Raw genomic sequence first — 18,240 nt, 5'->3', positions numbered from 1 at the left:
AAGTACAAGTGTTATTTTTTTTTGAAGTCATTGATTTTCCTTTATTGTTGTTCGTGGAAGAATCACACCCCCAAAAAAAAAGTTCAAAACAAAAGCGCAAAAGACAGATCGTCACACACACACACAGAGACAAGAACATGAAAGATAGAGATGAAAACAGATTCAGACATAAAGAGAAACAAAATCCAAAAGAACAAAAGCTTGGGCTCTGTCTGTATCTATGTTGATCACTTTGACCCAGACTTAGCAGCCATCCGGAGCTTCCTTTCCTCCGAAAGCTTTTTGGCGAACCTGTCATGGAATATCCAGAAGAAAAACAAAGAGAGATGAAGTTAAACGTATGCATTCACCTTCTGTTCCTTGGACCGAGACAAAATCATTCACCTTTTGAGTTTTCCTTTGTAGTTAGTTTTACCAGATACTGGTTCACCAGTTTTGAGATTCATTCTGGCGACTCTCTTTTCCAGCAAATTAATTCCGATCTTCTCCAGGTTTTCCAGGTTAACCTTCGTAGCTATGTCAGTAGAGCTCACATCTCCTTCCAGTGAATCGTCCTAACGAGAGAAAAACACATACACAATATGTAGTTATATACCGTACGGATGGTGATAGATATGACACATTTCAACTCAACCTTACATCGATCCTAAGGTAATTTTTTCGGGAATTAGAGGCTTGGAACTTGACGGAGCTGTGGTAATGGACCATGGCACTGTTGGATTCCAAGAAACATTCAGATAAAGGGGAAGATCCAAGGTGGAAGAGCCAAGAGATGGCTCCCCAGTATGAGGCCGTTGAGGCATTGTACTTCCCTTGTTTTTTTGCCGATCCTGTCCCTATGGATATAACGAGGAATGGGATGGAGTTTGAATCCATATGCCCCATATCCTCATTCTTCAGCTCTATCTGTTTAGACACTGCGGTCATAGCCAACAATGTCTGGTAGAAAGAACCAAACAAAAAGCGTCATTCATTTCGTTTTTTGTTGTTGTTGTTTGCAAGTAAAAGGGTCCCAGAGAGATGGTATTTACCGGGTTATTGGCCGTGACTCCGCCGTCAATGAGGTTGAACTCTGTCACTTTTCCTGTACGGTCTTCATTCTTAAATTCGTGGGGAGGAAAATAAATCGGAGCAGCCGATGTGCTAATGCATATGTGTGATAACTCCGCGTCCAAACTCGGATCAGCCAACATCTTCACAGGGACAAAAAAAGAGATGATGTCAAGATTTGAGTAATATATCTGATAAATATCAAATGAGCAAGAGAATTTGCAGAAAACGCTGCTGCCTTCATCAGTTGGTTTTACAAATATATATACAGATGTGATCGAGCTTTGACCTAAAACAACAGAATGGAAATACTAGCTGTGTATGCAGATATTTAGGAACCACCAAATATAGAGTTTCCAGAATTTGTTGTTGACTAACAACTTCCCATATCAAGCTCCCGTAATACCCCCCTCAAGTTGGAGCATAGATGTTATGGATGCCCAACTTGGAGAGAAAAACCGTGAACTCTCGTTGTCCGAGTGCCTTCGTAAAGATGTCAGCAAGCTGGGAGGCGGATGAAACATGACGGGTCGAAATCTGGCCAGATTTAATAAATTGTCGCAGAAAATGACAGCTGACTTCGATGTGTTTTGTCCGATCATGGAATACATCGTTTGCAGCGATGTGTAACGCAGCTTGAGAATCGCAGTGGAGGACCATAGGATCAGGATGTCGGACACCGAGCGAAGTGAGCAGGGACTTTAGCCAGACGAGCTCGCAAGTAGCAATCTGCATTGCCCTGTATTCGGCTTCGGCTGAAGAGAGAGCTACCGTCGGTTGCTTCTTAGAACGCCATGAGATGGGAGAATTTCCGAGCTGGATGATATAACCAGAGAGGGATCGTCGGGAACGTGGGTCACCGGCCCAGTCAGAATCACACCAACCATATAGACGTAAGTCGGAATCTGATCGTAGGAGAATCCCCTGCCCGGGATTCAACTTGAGATATCGAATTACCCGCAGAGCCGCCAGCCAATGATCTCTGCGAGGAGTCTGCATAAACTGAGAGAGAGTGTGTCCCGCATATGTAATATCCGGACGAGTGGCTAGGAGGTACAGAAGCTTGCCAATGAGACGTCTATACGGTTCTGGATCTGGCAAGATTTCACTGTCGGAGATGCCCAATCGGTGGTTTTGCTCTAACGGAAATGATGCTGGTTTTGCAGCCAATAACCCAGCTTCGGCAATGAGATCCAATGTGTATTTTCTTTGGCAAAGAGAGAAACCAGATGAATTTCGCGCCACCTCAATGCCAAGAAAATATTTCAAGCTGCCAAGGTTCTTCATTCTGAAACAGTGACTAAGATATAGTTTAAAGTGTGTCATAGCTTGAGCACAACTTTCCGTGATTAACAAATCATCGACGTAGACAAGCACGTGGAGACGGGTGGTACCCTGTTTCAGAATAAATAACGAGTGGTCGGATTCAGTTTGAACAAAACCGTACTTGGTAAGAGCCTCAGCGAGTTTGGCGAACCAACAGCGGGGTGCTTGCTTGAGGCCATAGAGCGATTTTCGCAGCCGACACACCAACTTTGGATTTGAGACTGAAAACCCAGGAGGTGGTTTCATGTATACTTCTTCGGAAAGATCACCGTGAAGGAACGCATTATAGACGTCCATTTGATGAACGTCCCATTTTCGAGCTGCTGCGACGGCGAGATATGTTCTGACCGTAACCATCTTTGCTACAGGAGCAAAGGTGTCATCGTAATCCACTCCTTCTGTTTGTCGATTTCCCAAAATGACGAGCCGGGCTTTGTGACGTTCGATGCTACCATCAGATTTGTATTTCGTGCGGAAGACCCATTTTGATCCAATTGCCTTTTTGTCCGGTGGTAGAGTTTCCATAGTCCATGTCCGATTTTGCTCCAAGGCAGAGAGTTCATCGGACATAGCTTTCCGCCAGCGAGAATCGCGAGATGCTTCAGAGTATGATCGAGGGTCAGATTCTTCAGTGACAGTAGCAACAAAGGCTTTATGCTGTGGAAGAATTCGGTCATAGGAGATGTAATTCTCGAGAGGAAATGGCATACCTGACACAACCGAAACAGAATTGGTGACAAAATCTTTCAAAAGAGTGTTCTGAAATTTCTGTCGATGTCCTCTGCCAAGAATATTTCCAGCTTCAGCAGGCGTATCAGATTGATGAACAATAACCGGATCAGGAACTACTAACGGGGAAGAAGATGATGCTGGAGACGATGACGAACCAGAGGCAACAATATCAGATTGTGGTTCCTCCATCACTGCAACATCAGCTGCGGCAGATGGAGATGACTGCTGGCGGGGAGTATGGGCGATGTGAAACTCAGCATCATCATCATAAGAATTGTTCCAAAAAGAAGAAGGGGATGGGCTTGTAGCCGGTAAATTCTGCGCTGACATTTCAGAAAACGGAAACCGGGTTTCGAAGAAAACGACATCTCTAGAGACAAAAACCTTCTTTGTCTCAAGGTTATAAAGTCTCCAGCCTTTTTGACCATATGGGTAACCAAGAAAAATGCAGCGAGAACTGCGAGGAGAGAACTTATCATGAGTTCGATCTTGATGATGAGCATAACACAATGCTCCAAAGACACGCAGATTGCTGTAATCGGGGCAGGTTCCATACAGGATTTCATATGGGGTGCGATTTGCAAGAGCTGATGATGGCGTTCGGTTGATAAGATAAGCTGCAGTCAAGACACTTTCTCCCCAGAAATCAATAGGTAGGTTTGCTTGGAAAAGCAAAGCCCGGGCAATGTTGAGTAGGTGACGGTGTTTTCTTTTGACCCGGCCATTTTGTTGTGGCGTGCCAACACACGATGTCTCGTGTACTATTCCCTTTGATGACAGATATGGACGCAGGCTGATAAACTCAGCTCCATTGTCTGTTCGCAATATTTTGACAGTTGCAGTGAATTGTCTTTCAACAAGAGCAATAAAATCACGGAGTTTGGTTTGAGTTTCGTATTTTCCGAGCATCAGAAAAACCCAAGTGCCGCGGGAAAAATCGTCGACAATAGTCAAGAAATATCTGGCTCCGGAGAATGATGGAGAACGATACGGTCCCCAAATATCACAGTGAACTAACTCAAAAATAGCAGATGCTTTATTGTTACTCAATGGAAAAGGTTCGCGTGTTTGTTTTGCCCGTAAACAAACATCACACAACTCGGAAACAGAAGAAGAAATTGCTGAAATATCAAGAGCTGGAATCTTCAACAGTGCCTTCGGAGAGGGATGACCGAGTCGCTTATGCCAAACATCACTTGACTGGAAATCCTTTTTCTTAGCTGCTGCCGAGATTGCCACTGACCGATAGTAATATAGACCCGCACGTTGCTCACCCGCTCCAATCACCGTCTTGGTATTCCGGTCCTGAATCACACAGAATGACGGTGCAAAAGTCACGAAGCAATCAATATCAGTCATCATCTGACCGATAGAAACCAATTGGCAGTGCAGACCCGGAACATATAGAACATTTGTGAGACGCAGAGTAGGACTCAAGATTACTGAACCACTGTGAGTAGAGACAACTGATCTATTATCAGGAAGAATAACCGAGCATGGTGGTGTTGAGGAGATATCCGTCAAAGACCCAAATTCTCCTGTCATATGCTGGGAACAGCCAGTATCAAGTATCCATAAAGAAGATGAGGACTTACCAGAAGCAGTATCGAAACGACTGGCGGTCGTTTTGCCGAGCATGGTCATCAAGCTATCCCACTGTTCTTGTGTAATGCCCCCAACGAGGCTTTTGTCTGCAGCAGTCAAGGGAACCACGGGTGTCGATGCTTGAACATGCGTCATATTAGCCCGAGGCAGAGGACCTTGAGATCGATCAGATGTCGTAGTTCCTCTGCCACGAGATGCACCAGAACGAGTTCGCGGGCGATCGCCCCACCAATCTGGATACCCAATAATCTTGAAACAATTTTCGGCCAAATGGCCAGTTCTGTTGCAGTGGGTACATAGTATAGTGCGATCCTTGTCGTCGGGTTTGCTGCGAAATTTCGCAGAGGATCGAACCAAGAAAACAGAGGCATCAGGTTTGGTTTCAAAAGTCTGAGTAACATGCTTAGCTGCTTCGTCTTGAGAGACTGTGTTGTAAGCTTCCTCAAGAGATGGAAGAGGATGGCGAGATAGCAAACTCGACCTGACAGTGGCATATCTTGAATCATCGAGTCCAAGCAAGAACTCGAACAACCTGTCCTCATCCCGTTCTTTTTCAAGAACATCAGCGATGTCACAAGTGCAGCCATGGCATTTACACAGTTTTAGTCCTCGGAAATTGGCCAAGTCATCCCACAGCTTTGTCAACTTTCCGAAATAAGCCTGCACCGTCATTCCCTGCTGGCGACAGTTAGCAAGTTCACTTCGGATTGTGAGAAGCCGAGGAGCATTCGATCTGCCAAATCGACGTTTCAGATAATCCCACAAGTCTTGAGCCAATTCACGATGGACAACATCAGATCGGAGATGGGCTTCGAGTGTATTCTTGATCCAAGAAGCAATTAATGCGTTGTTCGTATCCCAATCTTCGAAATCGGGAGAAAAGTCTGCCGGCTTTGGAATTGTACCATCGACAAAACCAAATTTCTTTCGGGATTTCAATGCCTGACGAACGTTAATCGCCCATTCGTCATAATTATCACCACGGAGGAGTGGCTGCGACAACACAAGCCCGGGGTTGTCGCTGGGGGTCAGATCATAAGGCGAAATCGTACGTCGCGGCAACGGAGTAGCATCTGCTGCATGTCCGGGTTGCGTCATCGGAGGAGTCTGGGTCGGTATTGAGGAATCAGTCGGGGTCGGGTCGGAAGAAGCCATGAAGTTCGAAAAATCGGGTTTATTTGAGTTTGTTAAAGTCGAAGCTCTGATACCATGATAAATATCAAATGAGCAAGAGAATTTGCAGAAAACGCTGCTGCCTTCATCAGTTGGTTTTACAAATATATATACAGATGTGATCGAGCTTTGACCTAAAACAACAGAATGGAAATACTAGCTGTGTATGCAGATATTTAGGAACCACCAAATATAGAGTTTCCAGAATTTGTTGTTGACTAACAACTTCCCATATCAAGCTCCCGTAATAATATCCTGTCTGTTTAGTCACAAAACATCGGACCTGGTACGAGGAGAAGATGGTGGGTTCCATTTTCTTGATGTCGAAGGTAGGTATGATAACGTTGGTGAGCGTATCGCCGAGCTTTTTCCCTCCGAGAATATCCTTTACCTTATTGCGAAGACCCTCTCCGTCGTATCTTGGCCGATAAAAAGCGTTCCGGATCTTCGGCAACGAACTAAACCATCTGTCCATTTAATTAGAAGCATTTCTTAACTTCTTACATGGAAATAGTTAGAAATTAGAATCTCCTATTAGAATTAATTTGTAAGTATTATTTAATATATATACTTCAACACAATTAAATCATATACGCATTGAAATTAATTTATGTACTGGCGTTGGGGGAAGATATCTGGGCAATGCTTCTTGTAAAAAGGAACAATGTCCTTGGCCGCAAATAATGGTCGGCCGTTATCGTCAGGCGCTGTCAGCATCGCCGTTATGAGTCCTCCAGTGCTCGTCCCGGCTATCACGTCGAAATAGTCAGCCAACCTCGCATCATCCCCGTCGAGTTCCTGTTGTATGCACGAGAATCGATGGATCTAATACAATCTTGTAACAAATTATTACCACGCACGTGGAGAAATGCAACTTAGGTTGTCCGTATATGAGTTATCTCAAGATCTCCGGCAAGTTTTTGTAGCCGATGTCATCTCCCATCATGCACGTGTGTATACAAAGTAAAATGCGGATCATACGCATAACAGACCTGAAGTTCTTTCTCGAGATGAGCGAGGATCACTCCCGGGATAATTCCTCTTACTCCCCCGCCGTCTATGCTGAGGATTGTAACAAAATTCCCATACTTGGGCTGTATGTTTTTTCCGTTCCCCGGCTTGTTCTCCATTGGTTTTTAGTTCGAAGGCTCAAATTGATGAAATGACAAAAAAAAAACTATGTGAAGAGATTATGGTTAGTTGTTCACAGCAACAAACAAGCCGAGGTATTTATACACGTGCATGGAAGGAGATTGTCATTATTTCCTGTTTAGTCTACTTAAAATCAACATGTTTTTTTTTATAAACAAGAGGTTCACTAAACCTTCTGATAATAAAAAAAAGTTAAATATTTGATAATACTTGTTGGCCATTTAGAAAACAAAACAATGATGATAGAGAAAAAGAGAACATATGTTCGAAGAATTCTCTTAATTATTTTGGTTTAAACTAGAATCCTTGTGTTTTGATTGAATTTCTTATATATCTTGACAATAAATGAATGAAATGTTTTTTTTATAAGATTTGTATTAAATGAATTAAATGTTTATTGATAATAATAATAATAATAGGAATTCATAATAAAAAGTGTAGTAAGAAAGGTTAAATCCACAGCCTTGTTTTTTTCGCCGTTTTTGGTCATTTATAGCCAATTAATATATATATATATATATATATACACATATACACACACTAATCTTAATAATGAACTTTTTTTCAATAATAAAAATATCATTATTCAAATGCAACATACATAGTTAAAACCTGACCCATGTTGGCCATTTGGGTCGAGATATAACTCTTTCGGGGAATAAAAAAGTACTTGATAGAATTCATCTAATTAATGATTTTGTTTTAAAACAATTATCATGTTGTTGTGATTCAATTTATATATTCTTAATTTCTTATACTTCTTTAAGACCAAACTCTTTTAGTCAATAATAATACACAATTATATATTAAAAAAACTGTATTATCTATTAAAAGTTTAAGATCTGAATTTTGTTGGCCATTTGGCCATTTGGAGAAAAAGAAAATATGAAGAGACATAATTATTGTACTAGATAATAAAAATATGTCTGAATAACATGCTTATTAATTTTGGTTTGGTGGTGTAAGTGTATTTATATAATTTGCCATTTTTTGTCACCACATGGTTGCATGTCTCAAATCTAATTGTTGTTTGCCGTAAAACAATTTATAGGATTGTATGCACTGTCTCGATTAATTTTTTTTTTTCGTAATCGTGTGTCTTAGACCGAACCTAATTAATTCCGGACCAAATCATGTGATTAGAATATGCGCTCGCTCATCTCTCCAATTTGAGACTCGAACTCAAGACGAAATAAACGTTTTGCATTTCATTTCACCGTATGAGATATCTAAGTTGGGTTCGATGTACATAATGTAAAAATTTGTGTTTTCGACGCAATGTGATGTTATTGTCGTACGAATAAATCGTTATGGGTACAATAACTCCACAATTTGATAAATTGAATTTAGCTTTTATTGAATCTGATTTTGACCTAGGATTAATTATCAATCTAACCTTTTAATTAGCCTAAACCCAACTATCGCAAAATATGAATTGTTTTTTTTTGTTTGTTTAAATTTATGGTTGAAGTACGGTTTTATATTAGTTAATCCGATTCATTAAACCGGTTCTGTTTAAATTTTAAAAATTGAATTTTTTGGCATGGTCGCTTTCGCACATGGCAACCGAAATTTCTGCGAAACTTATAAAGAAGAATGGTATAAATTAAATCACAATCACGTGATCGATGTTTGAGACTAACCAAACAAAAATAAGTGAACGAAATATTCAAACAAAATTTTAATTATCTCCAAAACATATCTCATAGTCCCCCCCCCTAAAAATAAAGGGTTTGTAAGATTAAAAACCATAAAAATAGTGGATGTAAAACCGAAACTCAAGGCTCGGTGAAGAAGACATGAATTTAATAGAAAAAGGAGACTTATTTCTCATTACGCATATCATCACTGGCATATATATATATATATATACATGAAGGTTAACAAAAATAAGAAAAGGAAAGTAAATTACAAAATAAGGAAAAGGCACAACAGTACAAAAGAGAGACATAACACATGGAAACAAAACAAATAAAAAAGAAAAAAGCGAATGGCTGTGGACTACTATCAATCCATCCTCGGTACCACTACGTGATCTGTCATGCTTGTCTATCTCCAAGCTACGTGAGTTGATCCCATTTCGGTGCCATGAAGATCTTTGATCTTTATTGTCAGTTATTCCCCACCGCGAAGAGAACACTGCGGAGGTTGAGTTCTTTACTGTCTACTAGGACATTGTCGGGTCGGATGTTATTGACGCTGTTTATGAATTTTTTTACTTCTGGTAGACTATTGAAACAATGGAATCTACTATTATATCTCTTATACCCAAGGTCAAGAATGCAAGTCAAATGAAGGAGTTTCAACCAATATCTTACTGCAACACAACCTACAAAATCATATCTCGGCTTCTCGCCAAGAAGCTCAAGCCTCTGTTGTCCTCGGTGGCCCTTCCTAATCAAACAGCTTTCATACGAGGTCGTTCTCTAATTGAAAATGTTTTGCTTGTAACTGAGTTACTAGCGGGTTTCAACTCTAGAGGTAGGTCGCGGTTTGCTGCATTCAAGATGGATTTATCGAAGGCATTTGATTTTGTTAACTGGGAATTTATTACTCGTATTCTGACTGCCATAGAGGTTCCAACCATATTCCTAAACTGGATCACAGAGTGCGTATCCATACCTTCGTTCTTTGTTTCTTTTAATGGCGAATCAATTAGGTTCTTTCAAGGGCGACGTGGTCTGAGGCAGGGGGTCCGATCTCCCCTTACTGGTTTGTGATGATCATGGATTCCCTTTCACGATTGCTCGATCGGGAAGTTGCAAGAGGACATATCATTCTACCACCGCAATGTAGGGTGTGTTTGGTCTCCCACCTTACATTTACAGATGACATCTTGGTATTCTCTGACAGTTCTGACAGCTCTTTATCAACCGTCTTGCGAACCTTGGATGATTTTTACTATACCTCGGGACTCAAGATTAACAAGACTAAATCATCTCTCTTCCTTGATGGGGATGACCATGAAATGCATTCTGTTATTGCCACTTTGCAGATAAAATATTTAGGTCTGCCACTGTTATCGATTAGATTTCGAGATAGAGATTGTGCTGCACTTAGAGATTCAATAAGGAGGAGATTCAACTCTTGGATGTCGAAGCATTTATCCTTTGCTGGTTGACTACAATTAATCAAGTGAGTCATATATAGTATTTTAAACTTTTGGACGGCAGCATTCAATATTATCCCTTCCAATTGCCTAAAAGAATTAGACACAGATGTATTCAGCTTTTCTTTGGTCAGGAGCACCAGACTCTGCGAGGGAAGCCAAGGTCTCTTGGTCATCCATCTGTATTCCCAAGGCCAATGGGGGTTTAGGGATTCAGAGACTAGCTGATTGGAACAAGACTTTATGCCTAAAACTACTCTGGCTACTAATTACTAAAGGAGGGTCCTTTAGGTAGTATAGGTGCATCAAAATCTGGTTAAGGGCATAATCTTTTGGTCACTACCGAATCGAGGGAATGGTAGTTGGGTGTGGCGGAAACTACTGAAACTCCGACCATTGGCTAGACCGCTTCTCAGGTGCAGTGTTAGGAATGGTGACACATGCAGTTTCTGGTTTGATTCTTGGCTCCATCTCGGGCCATTGTTAACGGTCATAGGTGAATTGGGTTCATGACTTCTTAGAATCCCCTTGTAGTCTATGGTTGCATAGGCATGTTCGGCATCAGACTGGCTACTACACGCGGCTCACTCTGACACCGTCGCTTCTATCTATCAAGCATTGCTCCAACATCCTCACCCTTCGTCGTCTAATCCCCCAGACCAATTTTATTGTTCTACCACACACGAGGTTACTAATCTGTCATTTTTCTCCACAAAAAAAGCATGGACATTGCTCTACCTACCTCCCCCATGGTCCCATGGTCTAAAGAGATATGGTTCTCTCATTTGATCCCTAAACACTCGTTTATCACATTACAAAAAATCACCAATTTTCAACAGATTTGTCCACTGGAAATTTTTCAACGGATTTTCGATGGTTTTCAATGGCGTTTCAATGACGATTTCCGTTGAAATTTCCAACAGATATTCGTTGAAAACGTCCGTTAGAAAATTTTTAACGAAATTTTCAAAGTATTCAATTGAAAAATTGGGTTGAAAATTTCCAACGGCATTTACAACGGATTTCTATTGGAAATTTTCGATAGATGTCGGTTCGAAAAATAGGTTAGAAATTTCCAACGGAATTCCAACGGATTTTAGTTGGAAAAAAATTCCAACAGAATTCCAACAAAAATTTGGATTTTAGTTGAAAAATCAATTGAAAAATATATATACTAATATATATATATATTTATATATATATTTAAATATTTATTTTATATATTTTTATATATACATATATATGTATAAATATAAGTATATTGTGTATGTATATATATATATTTATATGTAAAAATAAAATGTATACATATACATATCAATATACGAATAAGTATATATATATATATATATCGAAATGTATATATTATGTATTTGTATTACAAATATTATATATATATATATGAATTCGAATGTGTATATATGTAAATATATATATATACATATAAATATTCATACATGTATATATATATGTATATGTGTATCTATATATATAAACATTTATATATGTATATATATTAATGTTACATGATATCAGAAGTTTAATTTGGAACATTTAGATGATTGTCAATTGAAACTCTAGAGTTAAGGAAGATTGAGTTGGAGTAGTGGGAGGATGCGTGATCTACTGGAAAGTGAGTTCGAGGATTAAATTTCAGAGCTTTGGATTTGATATAGAGTCAAGATCGGGGTCGGTGTCGGTGTCGGGGTCGGGGTCGGGATCGGAATCGAGAATATGTTTTGAATTTTTTTTTAAATATTCCAACAGATTTCGGTTGAAAATTTTCCAATGGATTGCGGTTGAAAATGTCGTTGGAAAATTCCAGCGGATTTCAGTTGGAAATTCCGACGAAATCTATTGGAAACATTAATTTCCAATGAAAATTTGGCCATTTTCAAAGGATTTGCCTGTTCGAAATGACCATTTTTTTGTAGTGTCACTAGGCTGGTGACGTTGTTACTTTTCCAAGCTACCATCTATACGATACGGCGAGAAAGGAACAATAGGATATATGGAGGGGTAGTGATCCCAAAGGAGATTACTAAAAAAGAAGTCTTGAGATTCACTACGCGGAAAATCTCAACAATACAAGCTAATCATAGCCGTTGGCTATGGCTGATGGCGATACTCTTCTCAGTGCTTGGTTTAGATTCTTTGACCTTTTGTAATTTATTTGATTAGTCTGATGAATGATGGTTTAACAAATGATGGTTTAACAATATAACTTGATATTCTATTTCACTCTTGTATTTGGGCAGCATGTACAAGTTTACCGTTTACTATTAAAAAAATAATAAAACCTTGACATGATGAGTGCATGTAATCTTGTGGCATAATATTTTCGGTATTTATGCATGATTGCCTTGGATTGTATCCATGAGTAACTTGGGCTTTTGGCCCAATCCATGCTTTGTCTTTATTTGCTGCATGTCCAAGTGTATTCCATGTGCTCCGTCAATGTGCTCGTCAACTTCAACATTTTTTTTTCTGGTAAACTCGTATATATTTATACTGCCCATGTACAAAATACAAGAGTTTGTTACATCATGAGTAGAGCAAAGTCAAAAGGATGTAATGCAATTACAATGGATCAAAGTAGCAGAACCAGACAGTAAGTGCTGAGTCGCCCGGGTTAGATCTCGCCAAATCAGTTTTGAGAGAGGAAATTTTACGCCTAGTGTACCGGAGGATGTCTTTGCGAATGATGTCAGCAGATCGATGTGGTGATCCATGTATTCTAGCATTCCTTTCAAGCCAAATCATGTAGACCGTGGCTTGGAAAAGAAGCAGAGTCATGAACCTAAACAGAGTGTTGCATGTGCAGGTCTTCAGCCAATCCAAATGCTCCATGAATGTGTTGCAGGTTGGTGTAGCTAGGGGAGAGTTGTGTAAAACCGTCGGCCATAGCAGAGTGGAATACGAACAATTGAAGAAAATGTGGTTTAGCATTTCATCCTCCTCACCACATAGTACACATAAACTGGGAGTGTTTATGCCCCAAGTTAACAATCTGTCACGGGTAGGCAGCCTATTCTTCACTACTAGCCATGTCAGAAATGAGTGTTTAGGAACAGCATTGGGGAACCAGACAAGTTTACTCCATGCCACACTAGGGGGTGGTGGGAATAAAATAGACCATGTTTTCTTCGTGGAGAACGAAGGTAGTAGCGGATCAGAGTGAGTACCTGACCAGTAGAATTGATCTGGCGTACTTGCACTTCCAGGATGGGTACAACGGATTTTCCGATCGCGCTGCAGGAATCTGCCAGCCATTTATAGAGCAAGCATCAGCAACAGTCGCATACGGTTGTACTCCCAATTGTCTTGGTCCAAGAACGCCTGTAAAAGACAGTAAAGGTCCCAGAGAGAGCCACGAGTCCAGCCAGAACCTGCAGGTCATACCATTCCCCACCTTACACTTGAGAAACTTACGAGCAGCGGGTCTTAGCTTAAGTAATTTTCGCCACGCCCAACTACCATTGCCCCGTTCGTTGAGTGTCCAGAAATGTTTGTCCTTGATTAGGTTCCGATGCACCCAAGCCACCCATAACGATCCTGCTTTAGTAAATATTAGCCAAACGAGTTTGAGGGATAGGGTTTTATTCCAATCCACCAATCTTCGCAAGCCCAGACCCCCATGCGCCTTTGGAGAGCAAACAGTCGACCATGACACCTTAGCACCCCTAGCTGAATCAGGAGCACCAGACCAGAGAAAAGCTGAACACATCCTCTCAATATCCTTGAGACAGCCAGTTGGTAATATGAAAGCTGCAGCCCAGAAATTAATAATGCTATATATCACTGATTTGAGTAGTTGTAGACGGCCTGCAAAAGATAAATGTTTGACCATCCACGAGCGTAATTTGTTTCTGATGCAGTCTCTGAGTAGAGCACAATCACGTTCCCGAAATCGAGTAGGCGATAAAGGCAATCCCAAGTATTTAATGGGAAGTGATGCAGCTGATATCTCTAACCTTTCAGCCATTGAAACAGTGGCAGTGTAGTCATCACCATCCAGGAATAGTGAAGTCTTGCCCTTATTTATCTTCAGACCAGAAATGTTGTAGAACTCATCAAACATATGCAGAATGGCTGACAGGGAGTGAATGGAGCATTCTGAGAAGACAAGAATATCGTCTGCAAACGCAAGATGAGATATCATCGGTGTTCTGCATTTCTGCGGCAGAATGATATTACCTCTAGTGACCTCCCGGTTGAGCATTCGAGATAATATGTCCATGACTAGCACAAAGAGATACGGTGATATTGGATCTCCCTGTCTCAACCCTCTTTTCCCTTTGAAGAATCCCGTTGTTTCTCCATTGAAGCTTAGTGAGAATGAAGGGGTAGAGATACATTGATAGATCCAATTTCTAAACACAGCCGGGACTTCGATCGCCTGTAGAATATCCATGATGAAATCCCAGTGGACCGAGTCGAAGGCTTTAGATAAGTCCACTTTGATAGCTGCATTACGTTGTCTTCCACTGGAACTATAACCCGCAATGAGTTCAGTGGCCAATAGCACATTTTCAAGGAGCGATCTACCGGGTATAAAGGTTGTTTGGTTCGGAGCGATGGCTGATGGTAATAGGAGCTTCAACTTCTTTGCAAGCAGTCTTGCAATAATCTTGTAAGTAGTATTGCAACACGAAATGGGACGGAAATCCTTCATCTCATTTGCATGCTTGACCTTGGGGATTAGAGCAATGAGAGTGCTATTCCATTGCTTGAGCAACCTTCCTGAAATAAAGAATTCTTGCACAGCCTCTATAATGTCATTCCCCACAATATCCCAGCATTCAACGAAAAATTCAGAGGAGAAGCCATCCGGGCCCGGAGCTTTATCCCTAGGCATGCAGAAAACCTCGCCCTTTATCTCTTCTGCAGTGGGAATAGCAGCAAGTAGAGTGTTCATGTGTTCCGAGCATCGAAAATTAATCAGTGCCTGTAATTCCATTGTTGGCCAATAAGACAGATTCAGATCAGTAGTTCCGAGGATGCTTTTGAAGTATCCTACAGCCATTAGCTTCATATCATCTGCATTGTAAATTCTTTCTCCTGCATCATTTAAAAGGAAATGAATGGCGTTAGTAGCTTGTCTTGAAACCACAACTCGATGGAAATATTTCGAGTTTTGGTCTCCTTCTTTCAGCCACTTGATCCGCGATTTTTGACGCAGGAATGTCTCCTCAGCTGCTGATAGTGTAGACCACGAGGCACGTAAACCGGATTCATGCCTGGCGGTGTCAATAGTCGGATTGGATAACAGTCTAGATTGAGCTTCCTTAAGAGCTTGCAGAGCAAATTTGACCCTGGACTGAATTGCACTATAAGCCCTTTGATTTAGGCCCCTCAGCACCGGCTTGAGCCTCTTGAGTTTTAAAGAGACCAGAAACATGGTTGTACCCCTATGAGCAGGGGAAGTCCAGCTCTGACGCACTAGATTATGGAAGTCTTCATGCTTGACTAGGTGTTTTAAGAACTTGAAACTTGTGTGTCGTCTCTGCATAGCAATCGGGTTCATTTCCACTAAGCACGGACAATGATCTGAGGGGACTGGGGCATCAAACATTGCAAAGGAATCCGGGAAGGAGAGGAGCCAACTTTCATTCACAAGTGCACGATCAAGTTTCCGAGCTATCGGATTCTCAGTATTGTTATTTGTCCAAGTAAAAAAGTGGCCTCTCGCAGTGAGATCGAATAGGCCGTTTGTATAGAGGCAATCCTGAAGATCAAACATTCCACTCGATGGGCTATACGGCATGGTAGATGAGGCATGCTCCTGGGGCCGTAATATCTGATTGAAATCTCCGACTAGCAACCATGGTCTAGATGGGATTAGACCATTGGTTGCTATGTCGGATATTTCATTCCAAAGTTGTGTCCGCTCACCCGACGTGTTACGCGCATAGATGAAGGAAATTGTGGCATATTGATTCGTTTCCGGGATAAACACGCCACATGTGAGCATTTGATCAGATGAGGAGTAGACAATGACCGAAATGGAAGGGTGCCAGAGGACCCAAATTCTGCCAAGATCTGCTGTTTGGTAGTTGCTAGTGAAGGACCACCCCGGAAGAATTCTATTAGCTATGTTAACTGCATCCTGCTCTCCACGAACTCGAGTCTCAATCAAGCTGCCAATGATAGGTTGCTGTTCTTTGATCCAGTTTCTAACATTCCGCTGTTTTGTCGAGTCATTTAGACCTCGGACGTTCCAACAAAAAACTTGCATCATTACTCTTCACTGTACTGATGGAAACCAAAAATTGGGCAGTTCAAAATGGTGGGATTTACTTGGCACGGCTCCTCCCCGTCCGACCCCTCTTAACTACTGTGAAGTCAAAAGGAATTTTGGGGTTCGCCGCTGCTCTCGATCGTAATAGTCGTTGTGCTTCATGCACTAATTCATCATCGGAGTCGAATACATAAGCTGCTTTGGATCCACCTTTTTCGTTCTCTCGGGGCAAAGAGCTCTGGTTTATGTTGCTCGAGGATTGATCATTCTTCGGAGATGGTTGTGTGAGGGAGGCAAATTTCGGTGTCTGTGTAACAGCAGGGGTATTAGACTGAGTGGGAGGATGTGCTACAACAGGGGTTGATGGCTCCTGGTCAAGGATAGGCTGACGTAGCGGTGGCGGTGTGTTGGAGCAGTGTGCGGGAGATGCAGAACCCTGATTAAGCGCGGCAGGAACTGACGAGTGTAGTTGTTCTTGAACTGAAAGAATCTCAGAAGGGTTTTCCAGTTGCGTTGGAGCTGGGTTGGAGGAAGGATTCACAATGGGTGGGGGTGGAGACGGACAGTTGGAGACCTTATGCCCAAAAGATTCGCAACGAGAACATCTTGGGGGCGTCCAAGAGTATCCGACATTCACCGTGATTATCCCTCCACTGTCGTCTTCAACCTCTACCACGTCAGGAGAGAACATCTTGGGGGCGTCCAAGGTTCGCCAATAGCACTTGCGATATAACTAATCCCCTGCAGAGAATACATTTCTGCCGGAATGTTTCTCAGAGTAACCCAGATAGGAGCAGTAGTGAGAACCGGTTGTCGGAGGGAAGATGTGGGTGTCCACTCTGATAGCGTGAACATAACATCCGGCGCATACCAAATACCAATTTCAAGGGCCCATTCGCGCGTAGAGAGATCCGGAATGTGGAAGAGACAGGTATTGTCACTGACACGCCTTACCAAGATACGACCCTTTTTACCCCAGATCGGGTTTAGGGCTTGAAATATGCGAGAGCCTGAAGGAGCAAGACCATAAAAGTGACCAATGAGGTTACCAGACCAAGCCTTAGAGGTTTCGAGTAGCACAGAGCCGGGGACCCTAATTCGGGGAGTTCCATCCTTAGAGTACGAAGGCGTGGCGACACGAGAGAGATTCCGGGAGGAAGGTTTCAACCTTTGAGCCCAAGGAAAATTGGGATTAGCCCAAGCTGAGGATGCGGGAGGAGGGAGCGGAGTCCGGTTCGCCTGCGCTACTGGACCTGCGTTCGTCGTAGTTCCAGAAGGCTGGAGAGGTGGGAAATCCTGGGGAGACATGCCACCTGCCTGTGGATTAGGTGCGGAAGAGGGCGCAGAGGAAGAGCCCTCATTCAATTTCACGGGTGGTTGATTTTTTTGGGTTTTAGGGTTAGGAATTGGTGGGGATTTTCCAGGTGGAGCTTCCTCTGAAATTTGGGGATTTTCAGAGGATGGAGTTAGTGGGGGAAGTGGAACGGGAGAAGACGGTGAAGATGGAAGAATTGCAGGAGATGAAGACGGTGGGGGCGAGGTGGACGAAGACCTAGTGGGGGTCTTTGTCGATTTCACAGAGAAGAGCTTTTTTTTTCGTGTCATTTTTGGTGTTGGGTGTGGCGGAAACTACTGAAACTCCGACCATTGGCCAGACCGCTTCTCAGGTGCAGTGTTAGGAATGGTGACACATGCAGTTTCTGGTTTGATTCTTGGCTCCATCTCGGGCCATTGTTAACGGTCATAGGTGAATTGGGTCCATGACTTCTTAGAATCCCCTTGTAGTCTATGGTTGCATAGGCATGTTCGGCATCAGACTGGCTACTACACGCGGCTCACTCTGACACCGTCG

General features: G+C 42.0%; 1 protein-coding gene across 1 annotated transcript; it reads right to left on the bottom strand.

The window, feature by feature from the left end:
* Positions 1 to 63: 63 nt before the first annotated feature.
* On the bottom strand, positions 64 to 7,033 carry LOC104819836 (patatin-like protein 1). The gene is made up of 7 exons (XM_010550100.1): positions 6,879 to 7,033; positions 6,503 to 6,684; positions 6,170 to 6,353; positions 1,032 to 1,193; positions 640 to 939; positions 385 to 554; positions 64 to 291 (listed from the first exon to the last, which is right to left on the bottom strand). The coding sequence occupies exons 1-7, from the start codon at positions 7,014 to 7,016 to the stop codon at positions 228 to 230; spliced, it is 1,200 nt and encodes a 399-aa protein (XP_010548402.1). The 5' UTR covers positions 7,017 to 7,033; the 3' UTR covers positions 64 to 227.
* Positions 7,034 to 18,240: the final 11,207 nt, after the last annotated feature.

The sequence above is a fragment of the Tarenaya hassleriana genome, unplaced genomic scaffold, assembly GCF_000463585.1.
Source record: "Tarenaya hassleriana unplaced genomic scaffold, ASM46358v1 Cleome3, whole genome shotgun sequence".
In the NCBI taxonomy this organism is placed as follows: Eukaryota; Viridiplantae; Streptophyta; class Magnoliopsida; order Brassicales; family Cleomaceae; genus Tarenaya; species Tarenaya hassleriana.
This window is presented reverse-complemented; position numbering and strand designations above follow the sequence as displayed.

Excerpts from the sequence above, each read along its gene's own strand:
- LOC104819836 (XM_010550100.1), bottom strand. The coding sequence starts at position 7,016 with ATGGAGAACAAGCCGGGGAACGGAAAAAACATACAGCCCAAGTATGGG. Across the intron at positions 6,685-6,878 it reads ATCTCGAGAAAGAACTTCAG|GAACTCGACGGGGATGATGC; the intron begins GTCTGTTATGCG and ends TGCATACAACAG. Across the intron at positions 292-384 it reads TACAAAGGAAAACTCAAAAG|GTTCGCCAAAAAGCTTTCGG; the intron begins GTGAATGATTTT and ends ATTCCATGACAG.